The 15,088-nt window shown below is 35.4% G+C and overlaps 1 protein-coding gene across 2 annotated transcripts in view; it reads left to right on the top strand.

Annotated features, from left to right (window-relative positions):
- The window catches only part of LOC127726017 (prolactin-releasing peptide receptor-like), a 49,075-nt gene extending 34,691 nt beyond the window's left edge, over positions 1-14,384 (top strand). For both annotated transcript variants that reach the window (XM_052233324.1, XM_052233316.1), the window contains exon 2: positions 13,051-14,384. In XM_052233324.1, the coding sequence (XP_052089284.1) occupies positions 13,102-14,076 (975 nt within the window). In that variant the 5' untranslated portion in view covers positions 13,051-13,101 and the 3' untranslated portion in view covers positions 14,077-14,384. The remainder of the gene's footprint in view (positions 1-13,050) is intronic.
- Positions 14,385-15,088: the final 704 nt, after the last annotated feature.

Raw genomic sequence — 15,088 nt, 5'->3', positions numbered from 1 at the left:
TATTCCCGCCAATACGCCAACTCTCGTTACCTGGTAACTATCCGAGATCTTATCCTGAGTTAGGTAGTGTACAATGGATCATTCCGGGAACCGGGCTACGCGGTATATCTAACTACCGTAATGTCTACATAGTAATGTCACGTCCATTATACCATATTACACAACACTCCCCCCCCCCCCCCACTTTGAAAGGAGTGAGTTGACTTCCTATTCGAATATTCACTATCTTCCTTTAGTCCACCCCGTCTGGTCGCACCACGGGGATACAAATAAATCTCCATATATATAGTTATATATATTTTCCAATGTTGACATATTAACAACATACATATATTTCAAAATTCCACAATTGCTCCGTTGTCGCTCTGCGGAGTTAATTTATAACTGACATATCATTCCTTGATATATATATATAGATGTATTAAACACAATCTATTCACATCTGATGTAATTTCCAATCACAATTTACAACTGATTTCCTTCATTCTCTATGTACACACGAATCTGCTCTATATGTACATCATAGTATCCTTGTCTTATATTTTAAATTACCTTGCGGTACTGGAGTCCTGGCACCGTGGACATCTGAACTTTACCATAGTGTCTGCCAGCGCTGGTGTCAAATCTATACAAGCTCCATGGTACCACTCATCACAGAAATCACACTGTATCATAAACAGTCCATCATCTGGTTTTCTGCACAAACAGTACAAGTCTGGATTAGTCGCCTTGGTCACATCTTCACCGTCCTGTAACCGGTGCTGGCACTGTTTTAACCAGGGTGGTACTTCTCTGTCTTTACATGGCTTCAAACGGTCATGATTTATTGTCAGTACAGTTTTTTGTAATTTTATCTTGTACACATACGAAGATAATTTGGCACATACAAGTCCTGGACCTTTCCAAGGTGGGTCCAATTTCTTCGCTCTACCTTTAATTTTTGCCGTGTCTAAAACATAAACTAAATCTCCTATTTTGTATTCTCTCTCCAGAATACGTACATCATAATCACGTTTCATGGTATTCTGTGTAGTTTTTAGCGTGTTGCGCGCTATTTCATGTGCAGATGTTATGGCATCTCTGAGTCTTGTCACATACTCATCTTGTGACTCGTCTGTTTTAGCACCAGGTACGCTGTACAATAAATCAACAGGCTGGTTAACCTCTCTCCCAAGCATCAGCATGTTTGGCGTAAAACCAGTACTTCTGTTAACTGACGATCGAACAGCTCCTGCCAACTGTGCCAAATGTTCATCCCAATTGTCTTGTTGTTTAGACACGAAGCAACGGACGGCGTCCATTAAGGTTCTGTTGCAACGTTCTGCTTGTCCGTTTGATGATGGTCTGTACGGAGTAGTTCTCGCTTTGTGCATTTGCAAGATTTCACAGATGGATTTGAAAAGCTTGCTTTCAAAATTGCGTCCTTGGTCTGTAAAAACCTGAAATGGGAATCCAAAACGAAAGAAAAACTCGTTCACAGCAGCTCTTGCCGTATGTTCTGCAGTTTGTGCTGGTAACGGAATACATTCCATTCATTTGGAAAACTGATCAACCATAACTAGTACATGTGCATTCCCAAATTTCGTCTCTGGCAGTGGTCCTAGAAAATCCAAGTGGACACGCTCCATTGGTGCACCTGCATGAAACTTGGTAAGCGGACATTTAGCCTTCCTGTTTGGTTTCTTGTGTAAATTGCATGTACTACATGATTTGACAAATCCTAATTCGTTGTGTCATACCATACCATTGATATTTCGCCTTGATTCTTAATGTGGTCCTATTGATACCTTGGTGACCTGCAGCAGGAATATCATGACATAATGATATCACTTGTTCAACAAGATCTCTTGGTACCACAAGTCTTGGTGTTCTGTCTTTCTTGTCCACATTTCTCAATATTCCATTATCATCTAAATAGAACATATCTTTGTTTATCCAATATTTCTTAGCGATTGGACTGCATCTGAATATTGTAGCCTCTGATGGCTCTGTTTTGTCCCTGAACCATACCAGTATTAATTCCAAGTCTGGGTCTTTAGACTGATAATCTCGTAATTGCTCTGGTGAATAAGTACTAGCTTCTATACCTGTCTCAGTAATGGCATTTACATTTGGAAGGTCCAAATATGTCGCGTAAACTGACATACCAAGTGGTGTAGTGACAATTTCAACTGAACTGTGACAATCAGTTTGGTTCTGGCTTACTGTATCTTGATTGGTTCTGTCAAATACTTGTGGCTGGACCGGAGATGTACCTAAATTCTCATTCACGTGACTTGTCACGTTCTGGTCCCCGTCTTGTGATATTGAACTATTTGGTGTAGCATTGTCCTTTATAATCACATTTGTATGTTGTGCATTGTCCTGTTTCATTAATTTGTTCTCAGAAATCAAAGAACTCGGTAATACTGTAAGTGGTCCTGTATTGTGTGTTTGCTCAAAAGTTATACAGTCTTGATGTGAAGCTAAAGGAATAACGTTATCTACGTCTTCTTGAAAACCAAGCCAACTTTGGTGAGCACGAGTACAATAATCGCATGCTCCACAGGGTAGATTCTGTGTTAGCACGTTCCCAGCTGCTAATCTATTCTGTGAACAAGCTAAATCTGGCAGACGTGATAATGCGTCCGCATTTTGGTGTCTTTTACCTGGCCTGTGCTTTACTGTCATGTGATACTGGCTTAGCTCCTCTAATCATCGAGCTAGTTGTCCTTGTGGCTCTTTAAAGTGCAATAACCACGTTAAACTACTATGGTCTGTACGGACTATAAACTCTCTTCCTAAAAGGTAATGTCTATAATGTCTGGTGAATTTCACTACTGCAAGCAATTCTTTCCGTGTCGTGCAGTATCGTTTTTGCTCATGGGTTAATGAAAAACTTCCGTAGGCAACGGGACGCTCTACACCATCTTGTACTTGTATTAATTCTGCGCCAATTGCGAAATTGGAAGCATCTGTGTCCAAAATAAACGGATCTTTATTGTTGGGTAATGCCAATAACGGAGTTGTTGTCAATGCCTCTACAAGTTTGTCAAAGGCCTCTTGCTCTGAATCTCCCCATTTGTACGGTTTCTTACCAGTCAATTGATACAAAGGGTAGGATAAATCCGCAAAATTCTTGATGAAAGTTCTATGATAATTAGCAAAGCCAAGAAATTGTTCAACCTCTCTTGTTGTCGTAGGTACTTTCCATTTCTTAACAACTTCAACATATTCACTGCCAATTGCCATACCATCTCTATTGATTGTTCTGCCTAAAAAGTCTATTTCCTTTTTAAAGAAATCACATTTCCTGGGTTTCAATTTGAGCCCATACTCTCTGAAACGTTCAAAAACTGATCTCAAATTCTGTAAATGGTCTTCAAATGTCTTTCCCATTACTAGAATATCGTCCAGGAAGGCGAGTACAACATTCCATGTTAAACCTCTGAGAACGAGATTCATTACTCGTGAATATGTTTCAGGGGCATTGCAAAGGCCAAAACTCATTCGAACAAAGTGGAATAATCCGTATTTAGTGATGAAGGCAGTCTTTTCCTTGTCTGAGTCCTTCACTTTAATCTGATAATATGCACTATTAGCGTTCAATTTTGAAAACCATTCGTTTTCCGCCAAAGTGTCCAAACATTCGTCTATCAAGGGAAGCGGATAGACATCTTTTTTCGTCACGGAATTCAACTTCCGGTAATCAATGCACCAGCGCACGTTGCCATCGCGCTTGCGCACAAGTACTGGGGCAGATGCCCATTCTGATATAGATGGTTTTATTATACCTGCATCTAACATTTTCTTTAAATGGCTTTCTTCTTCGTGTGCAAAGCACATGGGTGTTCGTCTTATTCGTTGTTTGATAGGGCGCGCATCGCCTGTATCAATCTCGTGTTCAATGTGGTTAAATGTTCCCAAGTCAAAATCATCTAGTGCAAAAACATCAGCAAATTCATGAAGTAAGTTTGCAACTTTGGACTTTTGGTCTTCAGCAAGTGTACTGGATTTATCCAATATGTTCTGCAACTGTTCCGGTAGTGTATTGTTATCTCTGGCTATTCCAGTTGTTGCTACTGACGGGGTTGGCCCCGTTTCAACAACGTCAGCTTCAATTGCTTCGCCTAATAGAGTTCCCTTTTGCAAAACTATCTTGTTGTTCGTTACATTAAGTAAACTGACACATGGCAAAGAACTAGCATTGTAATAACCACGTGGGATTAACAAATCTATCTCTTTATTAGGTTCAACTATAAAATCAGTTAATTCCGCTGACAAATCTGACTCTAATTATACGACTGAATTAGGAGGTATGACTGTTCTATGTGGAACGGTAATTTTAGCTACTCTTGCTATCACGTTCACAGGCGGTACCAGTCCAACATGTCCATGTACCATAGGTAGTGCTTTTCCATTGATGAAAAAAATTAATTTTCTGCAGTCTAAAATTACTTTTGCTTTGACTAGAAAATCAAGTCCTAATAGCATGTCATTATCAATAGGCGCAACATAAATATCTGTCCTATATGTTCTTTCACCAATTTGTAATTCAACTGGTCCCACTACAAACGCATCCATGTGCATACCACGCCCTGCTGCATGCATTGTTGCTTTTCTTTTCATGGGTGGTTTTTTGCTAAGAGATTCATAAACTTTGTCAGAAATGATTGTTACTTCTGCTGCGGTATGTACTACCGAAATTACAGGCTGTCCATGCACTTTTAAAGTGAATCGAAGCATAGATGCTGAGCCTAACAGGCAAATAGTTCCTCCTAAGTGTACGGGATCTTGCAACTGAAGGTCAATTACTTTCTGTAAATCATTATCAGGCTCCGTTGTGTGCAATGGTGAATTAGACAGAGTATCTGTGGATGTTGACATGTCACATGTTTTTAACGGGGTAATCCCCGAAACAGGTGTCCTGTTTATTTCGTTTGAAATGGTGTTTAACGTTAGGCGGTTAGGTGTGGTCTGAGTCAGGGTTCCGCCCTTTAGCCCGACTCTTTCTGGTTTAAATGGTCTGTGTAATTTGTTCCTGTTGATGAATGTAAGTCAGGACAGTCCCGTTGTATATGTCCAAACTGGTGACAGAAATAGCAAGCCATATTTGCTAATTTTTCAGGTGGTATAGGTCCCCAGCGCCTTTTAAATGGTGATTGTCGCTGATTATCTTGCCTATTATCCCTGTTACGCCATTGTTGGCGATTACCTTGATTTTGCTGGCTGAATGGTTGGGTTGCTGGCTGGACTTCATTTTGTGCAGGAAACTGTTTTGCCTGCTGTTGTTTTTGAAGCTGCTGTTTAAGGTCTCCTATTTCCTGTTTATGAAATGCTTCCATAGTAGTCATCTTCTCTAGCAATGTTTCCATTTGTTTAGACAAATCAGACTTTGTGTCTGTCTTACCAATGGCGTGAACAGCTAGGTCGCTATCATAATCACTTGGTTCATCCTGATTTGGTGTTGGGTCACGTCTACCGGTTGGTTTATCAAATATAGCTGTGTGGTTATGTTGGAACCATTTTATCTGGTCAATTGCTGCTTCAACAGATGTTGGTCTGGCTGTGGCTCCATGTTGACCAGCTTCTTAATCTGAGCATCCCTGGCATATTTTCCAGATAGCTTGTGTATACATATAACTGTAAGTCTTGAAAATTGAACCTTTTCTCTAATTTGTGAATTAATTCAAAGTAATCCACACCTTGGTCTCTATCCAGTAAATTTGCATAGTAATCACCTGCTTTACCATGTAAACACCAACACAGTTGGTCTTTTCGTTCCGTGGTAGTCCACGATAAACGATCAGCATACCTATGAAACTTGGTGTAAAAAGTTTTCCAACTTGAGGAACCATCATACTTCAGTCCTTTAGGTATTTCTAGGTTCTTTGATTTTGGCTTTGCTGGAGGCATTAATTGCGGCGACTCCCCATAACTTAAATATGGTCTTGGAGGGTACATATTTCTGTTTATTGTAGAAGAGTATGTTGGATTTGGTGTTCTCAAGGAATATACTGGTTCCCTAAATATTTCTGGTGAAGGTATTCTGCGACGGATTTCAGGTGAAGGTATATGTGATTCTACCTGTTGGCGACGTCTAGGGACTGGAACTGGCCTTTCTAGTCTAGGTTCGTGCTCGTTGGGCCCTTGCTGCCATCCCAATTGTTTTGTCTGCTGTTGTGTATTTTGATTACGTGAATAATCACGTTTTTCAATGTGCTCATTGGGACCTTGCTGCCATCCCAATTGTGATATCTGCTGCTGTGTATTTTGGTTACGTGAATAATCACGTTTTTCAATGTGCTAATTGGGACCTTGCTGCCATCCCAATTGTGATGTCTGCTGCTGTGTATTTTGGTTACGTGAATAATCACGTTTTTCAATGTGCTCATTGGGACCTTGCTGCCATCCCAATTGTGATGTCTGCTGCTGTGTATTTTGGTTACGTGAATAATCACGTTTTTCAATGTTTTCCTCAACATTTAATCTGATATAGACATAATCTTGTCAGCTATGACATTTCCCACACCAGGTAACAATAATAATTCTTCATAAGTACAGCTATTAATCTTTGTACGCTCCTTCTGAAAAGCTAAGTCTGCCATTATGTTATTATAACACAAATACAATTCAATTTAATCACTGGTTGCTGAACCAGAAAAAAAAATTAATGTGTATGTGCTATGTGGCTAACCACACAAAAAACGGCAAATTTTTCCGAAAATGGCAAATTTTCTCCAAATTGCTCTGATAACGGCTAATTTGTCTAATTTCTACACAAAACGGCTAATTTTTCCGAAACGTGAAACAATTTTCGAAAATAAATTTGTAAAAAACTGTAATTAACGCAAGTTTTATGCTTATATTATTTCCGTGTTCAAACACTTCATAATATACCAAAAATAGCAATACGAACTTCGCAATTACACGTGACGTACTCACTTCTGTTTCTCGATAAATTCGTCTTTTTAACACAGGAAACCCTGCTCGCCAAGCGCCAGTGATGTGATTTCCGAGTATTATCACTCAATACTAATACTACTAATACAATTCAACGCCTCTAATTGTACTAACTTACCAAATATCCTCTGATATGTCTCTGGTAATATATTATTCGTTGCGTCCTTATTCCCGCCAATACGCCAACTCTCGTTACCTGGTAACTATCCGAGATCTTATCCTGAGTTAGGTAGTTTACAATGGATCATTCCGGGAACCGGGCTACGCGGTATATCTAACTACCGTACTGTCTACATAGTAATGTCACGTCCATTATACCATATTACACAACACAATCAATTGTGAACTTAGATTTATTAATGCATCGTTGAACATGATAACATGATTATTTAAACTCACTTACAATACCTTCTAATTAAAAAAAAAAGCTTTTTTGAAAAGATATCAACACAATAGTTTAAGTTAGAGATACAATGGATAAGTTATTTATTGTATCTTTAATACTTCACCCACTAGTAGAGTGTTCATTCTCCTATGGCGAAAGTAGACAAAAACGTTTTTTTGTACACCAATACTCTTTGTCCATCTTTCGTCACAAAGTATTTGAATGAGTATTTCCATGTACTATCATCCGCTTCCTTCTGTTTAGCTTCAGTATTGTCCACCATACTTGTGACAAAACCTTTTGGTCCCAGATCATGTTATACCAGAATCAATGAAATAAAGCTTACCTCTCATTTTCATTGAACAAAAACACTTTTTACACCGCTTTGTGCAATTCATTCACCAACTGTTCGCTTTCCTTTTTCCAATGAATATGAATACTTACCATCATCACCTTTCTATAAACCATTATACGTTTCATCGTCCTTTTGAAGCCTCAAGTGTGTTTTTCTCCCACTGATCGGTGTTTAGCTCGCTTTTCTTGACTATATTTTCTGTAGCATTTTCTCTAACTACCCTTAGTTCTTAAGTGTATCTTTTATAAAAAAATTTCGCTATTTTATTCTCGTCCTGTTCGTCATTATCGCTATTTTCATGTTCTTCTTTATCCTCTTGTCGAGGTACCCAATCGAGGTCCCGTGTAGAGTAATCTAAACCACCGTCCGATTCAAAACGTTCTTTATTGTCCCTTTGTTTTACAGACAGTTGAATCTTTAACGCACTTCAAATGAAAGCGTTTGTCAAATTTCGCGCAACGAACCCATTCCTCCTGATTTGAATCAAACAAAATTACTGTTTCATTATAGAGCAAGTGACAGTTTAATTTATAGGCATCGCATGGAGTTATGTTGTAAATGTCACAATACCATTTTTCATGGTTATCTTCTCAAGAATCTGACTCTGAAGATACATCTCGTTTCATCTGAAAAATAATTAGGACAAGTGTGAATGGTATTAAAATTTTGCTATGTTAGATTGATTGTTGGTTGCTCAACGTCCAGTGGAAAATATTTCATGCATGTCCAGGACGATGTTGTCATGTTAAAAGAATTCAGCGACACAACTTCATAAATCATAATTAAAACCAATAATTAAATACTTAAAACGTTGTTGATAAGGTTTTTTTTATAATTCAAACATGTCAAAGTGAACCATTTTAAAGGCACCATTGAAGCATGCATATTGTATTTATCGTTTCAGTATTTTACTTGTGTTTATATATTAAATAAGTAAGGAAATATGCTTTTGTTTGCATACATTGGTATGCCGTCTGATTGACAACTGCAACAATTTCTAACCTCTATTTTTACACGAATTAACGATTTAATTTTTACTGTATACTAGTTGCTTTTCAGTGCATAGTTCCTGATTGTACTTTTTCTCAAGTATCCTTGAATATCGAACAAAATGATAAGATTAATTACAATGTTAAGGATTTTTATCAAATTAATGTTTGTTTCGTGATCACAATAGCTTGTGTAATTAAGATATAAGACTTATTTTGTACAAACCAGGTTTCATTGATTCTCATAAGAATTTAATTAAATTGTGTAAGGTCTCATTTTCGCTATTTGTCAATGCAAAGCCAGATACATTAGCTCTTTCTGCATTTTTTTTAAAAAATATCATCAAAACAAACACCGACAAGTTTATCCAATCAGTGTATTAATAAGATGCCGTTTTACAAATTTCAGATTTACATCGGTAATATTTGTAGACTTGTCAGTGAGAGAATAAGCAAATGTGTTATATTTACCTGTGAAACAACTATCCAATAAAAAGGACAGGAAACAACCTTCAACATGAGCAAAACCCATACCGTATTCATGTAAAAGACCCTAGTATAACAAACTGTGAAACAATTCAAAAGAATTATGCTAATTATATTAAATGAAAAACAATTAAAGCAGAGACCAAACAGAGACAACAACTTGGGTAGATGCACTATAAACAACTGTCATAAAAATGGGAGGTTTAGCTAGCTAAAATCCAGGATTAACCCACCATTATCTTTGGAAAATGCCTGTACTAAATCAGTTGTTCACTTGTTCCGTTGATTGATAGCTTTTGGTTCTGTCAGTTTTTATGGACATCCCCATTTTGAATTTTGATTGGAGTTCGGCATTTTTGTTATACTTTTTTTCAGACTTTAAATATGAACATTGTGAATTAGGTTGGATTTAATATGTTTGAGAGCGCTCAACCCTCCCCTAATATTGGACAGTGGTATAAAAGAACAACATTGAAACAAATTTTAAAAATCATTTGAAAAGCACTTGACTCTTCAGATTGGTACTGAGCACACACAAATCAAACAGAACAAAACAAAAAAACATATCAGGTAGGTGGTAATGGAAGCCTTTTGTTCAATTTTTCTGCCCATCTCGTATTTAACAAAAAAGCCCTTTGTGATGCGGCAACTTCAGTTAAAAATATTTCTTTTCACAACAAAAACTCTCTGGAAGTTCAGTCCGTTGCAAATTAATAACTCCATAGTTTGTATGCCTTTATTCTATTGTTCTCTGCTCTTCAAATCAGCACAAATGTTTAGGCTCATTCAATTGATGAAAATAGCATGTCTAATATCCCTGCAGAGATTTTCTGTTTGCAAAATAAAATTGAGTACCTCGTTTAGGCGCATTAGGGATATTGACCCACATGAGTTGACACTCTTTATTTGGAGAGATCTTGTTGAATCGTTGGTTTTTCAGTGGTATTTTGTGGACTGTTGTTAATCTTTCCTTCGTTTTCTTTTGGCAATTGGTGCATGTCTATCTTCAAAATTTGTCTATTTATTGCCTCCATAGTAACTTCTTTCTTTTTGAAAGTTTTGGTTTATTATTTGATGTTGTTTCTTTATATGGTCGTATATGTCTGTGACTATATGCACGTTCTGTTCAATCTTAAGTTCAGCCGATCCACTCAACACTTCTAAGTAGTCTACAGTTACAATTATTTGAAGCCATATGGACTATATAGTGAAGATAACTGAAAGCGGGATTGGATGACTAAAAACTAGTTTAACCCCGCAATATGTTCATTTGCGTTTACCATGTCAGGAGCTTGATGTTGTGCAACATACTGTGATCGAAAATTTAACATTTCATTACCAAATTTAGTCTTACAACAGTTATGGAATAGATGTACTTAATTTAAGTACAAGAGGGAAATACTCGATTTGAAACCTTTCATCTCACTGTATTAAAACTTTGTATGAAAAATGTCAACAATTCTTTAAAAATTAAGTTCATAAAATAATGCGATAGCAGGAATCAAATGGAACGAAAGAAAATAGCCCGGTACATTATTGCTAAAAATGCACTTTTCAAACAAAACCAGGATTTCCCCGACTTTTTACTTTAGATTGGGATACCATTCATGCTTCTCAACCATTCTTCTGATCCGATTAGTCTCATTTTTAATGCAACCTTTAAGAAATACCACTTAAAACATTCTTTAATGTGTATTCTTATAACAATAAATGCATCTTTTAACACCTACACAAAACTTACTCATAGATTATGTTTTTATTTGTTGTTGTTGCATATGAATCAATCCTTTCAGTGCATTTGTTTGTAACGTTTAACAAGACAACCTAATTTTTACTTTTATTTCAAAGAAAAATAACGTAAAAGAAGTGAATGTTTATTTATCTATGAAGATTCCATTGATCTTATACTTTATCGAAGTTAACCATAATGGAAACTGTCAATTAAGGAAGTTCTATTTGAATATCTAAAGATCTTCTATCTTGCTTTTTAAAAGAGTTTCTCTGGGTTTCCACGCAATTTCAGAACTGTTATCATCACTTGTAACACAAACAAGAGTTGTACGAAATTTACATAATTCCTATGAAGTTGTGAAGCTACATTTACATTTCTTTAACTGAGATCATTATGAAAATAAAAATTATGTAAATTGTTAGGATCATTTGAAGACTTAAAGAAGACAAAGAAATCTGTTAGAAGCAAAAATATATTTTACCGGAAGTGTGGAATTTACTTGTCCTTTTTTAAATTTGAAACATTTCTTTTCCGTTTGAATGTTTCTCTATTATAACCATTATTAGCTTTCTAAATAAAGACAACAGTAGTATACCGCTGTTCAATAGTCATAAATCGATTAAGAGAAAACAAATTCGGGTCACTCACAAACCAAAACCGAAGGAAACACATCATCTATAAGAGGAAAATTTGTCTGCACTTTTCTGGTATAGATGAGGAACTTCCAATGACTAAATGTGGATTAGATTGAGTTTAAATTAGGGCTGTCTATTGCTACATTAACTTAATATAAATGTGTAATCATGGTTAATGTATCGTTTACAACAGATAACTGCGATTATAAACTGTATAAACTATAAAATTTGCTGTGATGAAGTTCTTATGGTGATTGCAATTTTGTTTTCTTAATGTTGAATGCTGTCGGTTATTTTCGACTATTGTATAAAATATACTATAAGAATAGTTTGATATACAAACTCTGTTCCTAATTGGACATTAACACAATTTGACTTAGTTGAACAATGCGTATGTCCAGGATAGTTTGAGAAGATAAAGTGATAAAGGGTCACATTGTATTACTTGAATTTCTCAATTACATTTCTTTATTCGGTAATATCAGGTTTTTGTATTAAGCAAACTACAAGTATTTTTTCAGCAGCCAGCAATAAATAACTCTGGTCATATCCCTAGATATTCTTTCGAGTATTTTCCCCCAAAATCAATAAGGTGGCAAAACAATAAAAAAAATAGTTATTGTCGAAATAATAACACTTTCAGTTGTAGGGATACGTGATTGTAAACAAAACTCATAAAAGATACCAGGCTTATATTTTGTTTTGGTTAAAACAGTTTTAACTATATTAATGATTTTAATAATAATCAAAGTACATACGATTCACCCATTTGCCAATATTGAATCTATGAATGAAACAGATACAGGGGAATTAGCCAAACTATTCTTATACAAACGAAAAAGCAAATATGTAATCAAATAAAAATGTCTAATTGAAAAACAATTCCGATAAGAAAACCGAAAACACCTATTTATTATTACAAATATATACTCACATAACAAAAAGGTAAAATCCTAGCTGATTTAGAAATAACCTGCCTTTCCGACGTTTCTATAATACATCACCTCAAAAAGAATATTTTAAGCTTCTAAAATTGTATTCCTTATTGTGTTATACATGCAAAAACTTGCTAATGAGTTTAATAGTATATATTGCACTAGGTGAGCGATCTAGGCTCTTAGGAGCCTGTATCTGTTTGTTAAATTGCAAATAGATTCAGTCTGTATTGTCTCAACGCATTTATTTCTATTTTTTTTCAATTCTTTTAATAAGTTCTGCGGCAATGCTGGATGAATTTTAGCGTCATCAGCCGTAATTCAAAAAGCGGATCATTATTCGATTATTTTCTGAATAGTTTCGATAAAAAACATGTTTGCTTTGTCAAGGATCTTACTGTATTCGAAACAGAATCTGTAATTAATCGTATAAACAAAACACTAAGAAAAGTAATATACGAATTATCATTGCGTTGTTTGCTTTGTTTTCGTGTGATTTTAAGTCATGTATCGTGTTATAGTCAGTCATATTTTATTAAATTTGTCCTACCATTTAATTTTATGTTCAATATAGTCTATGTACCATTTCAGATTACTTGTAAATGATGCAAGGTCTACAAAATACATGTGGTGCAGTTTAAAATGAACAACAGTAGTACGGATGGTATCAAATCAGAATATTTCACCGAAAATGGAAAACCTGCATTTTATGAATTTGTACATGGGCTTTATATTTACGTTATACCTATGATTGTGGTGATTGGAATGATCTGTAATGTTTTGTCTTTCAAAGTGTTTGTGTTTACCAGCTTTAGTCGCCATCCATCAAGCATTTTCCTGGCATTACTGAGCGTTTCAGATACTTTCTTCCTCCTTGCATTAATATTTACATGGATGGGAACATTGAAAAAAGCAAGAATTGACACTGGTGGATTATGTTTAGTAACAATATACATAACGTATGTCACGAGTTTCCTCTCTGTTTGGTGTGTTGTTCTGATCATGCTTGACCGATTTATTATAATTTGTTTTCCGTTACGACGACCACGAGTCTGCTCAAACAAAATGGCGAAATGCACTGGCATTGCCATTACAGTATTTTCCATCCTGATTTATAGCCATTGTTTCTTGACCATCGAGGTTGTACCTGTGCTTGGCTGTAGAGTTAAACAGGAATATTTCAGGTTCTTAGCAATGGTTACTTATATAGATACTGCTATCACGTTCATTATTCCTTTTATAGCAATTTTTGTTTTAAATATATATGTAATTGTGATAATACGGAAATTTAACTTCAAACACGCAAAACCACGGGCCATCAAATATTATTCTCCGACATACAATGTCTTATCTGTTGCACAAATGAGATTGACGATAATGTTGACTATTGTATCAATTGTATTTTTGGTTCTAAACTTACCGAGCCATGCTATCAGATTCTATATAATAGTTAACGATTTAATCGCAAACAACGATATGGCATTATTTTTAGCCCAACAGTTCTGTCAGATTTTGTATTATGTAAACTTTGCCATTAACTTTACAATTTACTTTGTGTCCAGTAATACATTCCGTAGATGTATAAAAGAAAGAGTCAGGTGTATGCGATACCAATAAATACGAAAAACTATAGTTTATAAATACTAACAATGAAAATTTCTTAACATTATCTGTATAACAAGTGGAAATTTTTAATTTCACATATCATAAGATGTACAAGAGTACAAAAAAATGGAACGAAATGTTCAAAAAGGCAATTCTTAGATTTCCTTTTCCGGAAAGCAACATTTGTATAGCTAACGAACGAGAAATGTGCAAATAAAGGCATTTTCATGATTGTTGTTAATATATTTCATTCTAAGATTTTTAATTCATTCATGGATGTAAACACCTAAATATATAGTTCAATAAATTGAAGAAAAGTCTCTGGTGTACAAGTTTCTTGACCAACCATCATTTGTGTCGTCTAGTCTTAACAGTAAGATGAAGTTTTCTGTCTCTTTGTAAATCAGAATAAAATACTGAATAGGATAAACGAAAAAGAAAGCTTTTCTTTTACTTCAGATGTAAATGTTTTTACGTGAATAATTTCAGCTTACTATTCGAAAGATATGTCCATTTCTATTGCGGATCCTTAACTTTATTGCAAAATCGAATTGTAATAGTGGCATTATTATCCATAAATTAACATTTACACTTGATAAACTTTGTTAACGAACTGGTTTTGAAAATAAACTCACCATATATACCAGGATTACAATTTATGCGCCAGACGCGCGTTTCGTCTATCACTCATCAGTGACGCTCGAATCAAAAAAGTAAAATAGGCCAAATACATGAGGACTCAAATGAATTTTGACAGTCGGTCATTTTAGTTCACACTAGACAACGTACACATATTTTTCAGGTAATAAGAAATAGAAGCAAATATTTTGAATCTTACAGAAATGGAGTAACAGTTTGAATGTAAATATATGAAACAGTAACTTGAGCAAAGCATTTGACGGGTTTAAAGTTATTATTCTTTTATGCTTTGATGAATAAAATCAACAGTAAACCTATATAAAATAGGAGGGATAGTATTTGTGTGAACATAAATGAGATACGTGTTATTTCATTCGGACAAAAC

Source organism: Mytilus californianus, unplaced genomic scaffold, assembly GCF_021869535.1.
Source record: "Mytilus californianus isolate M0D057914Y unplaced genomic scaffold, xbMytCali1.0.p SCAF_1, whole genome shotgun sequence".
In the NCBI taxonomy this organism is placed as follows: domain Eukaryota; kingdom Metazoa; phylum Mollusca; class Bivalvia; order Mytilida; family Mytilidae; genus Mytilus; species Mytilus californianus.
The sequence above is the reverse complement of the archived record's forward strand: the minus strand, read 5'-3'. Positions and strand labels throughout refer to the sequence as shown.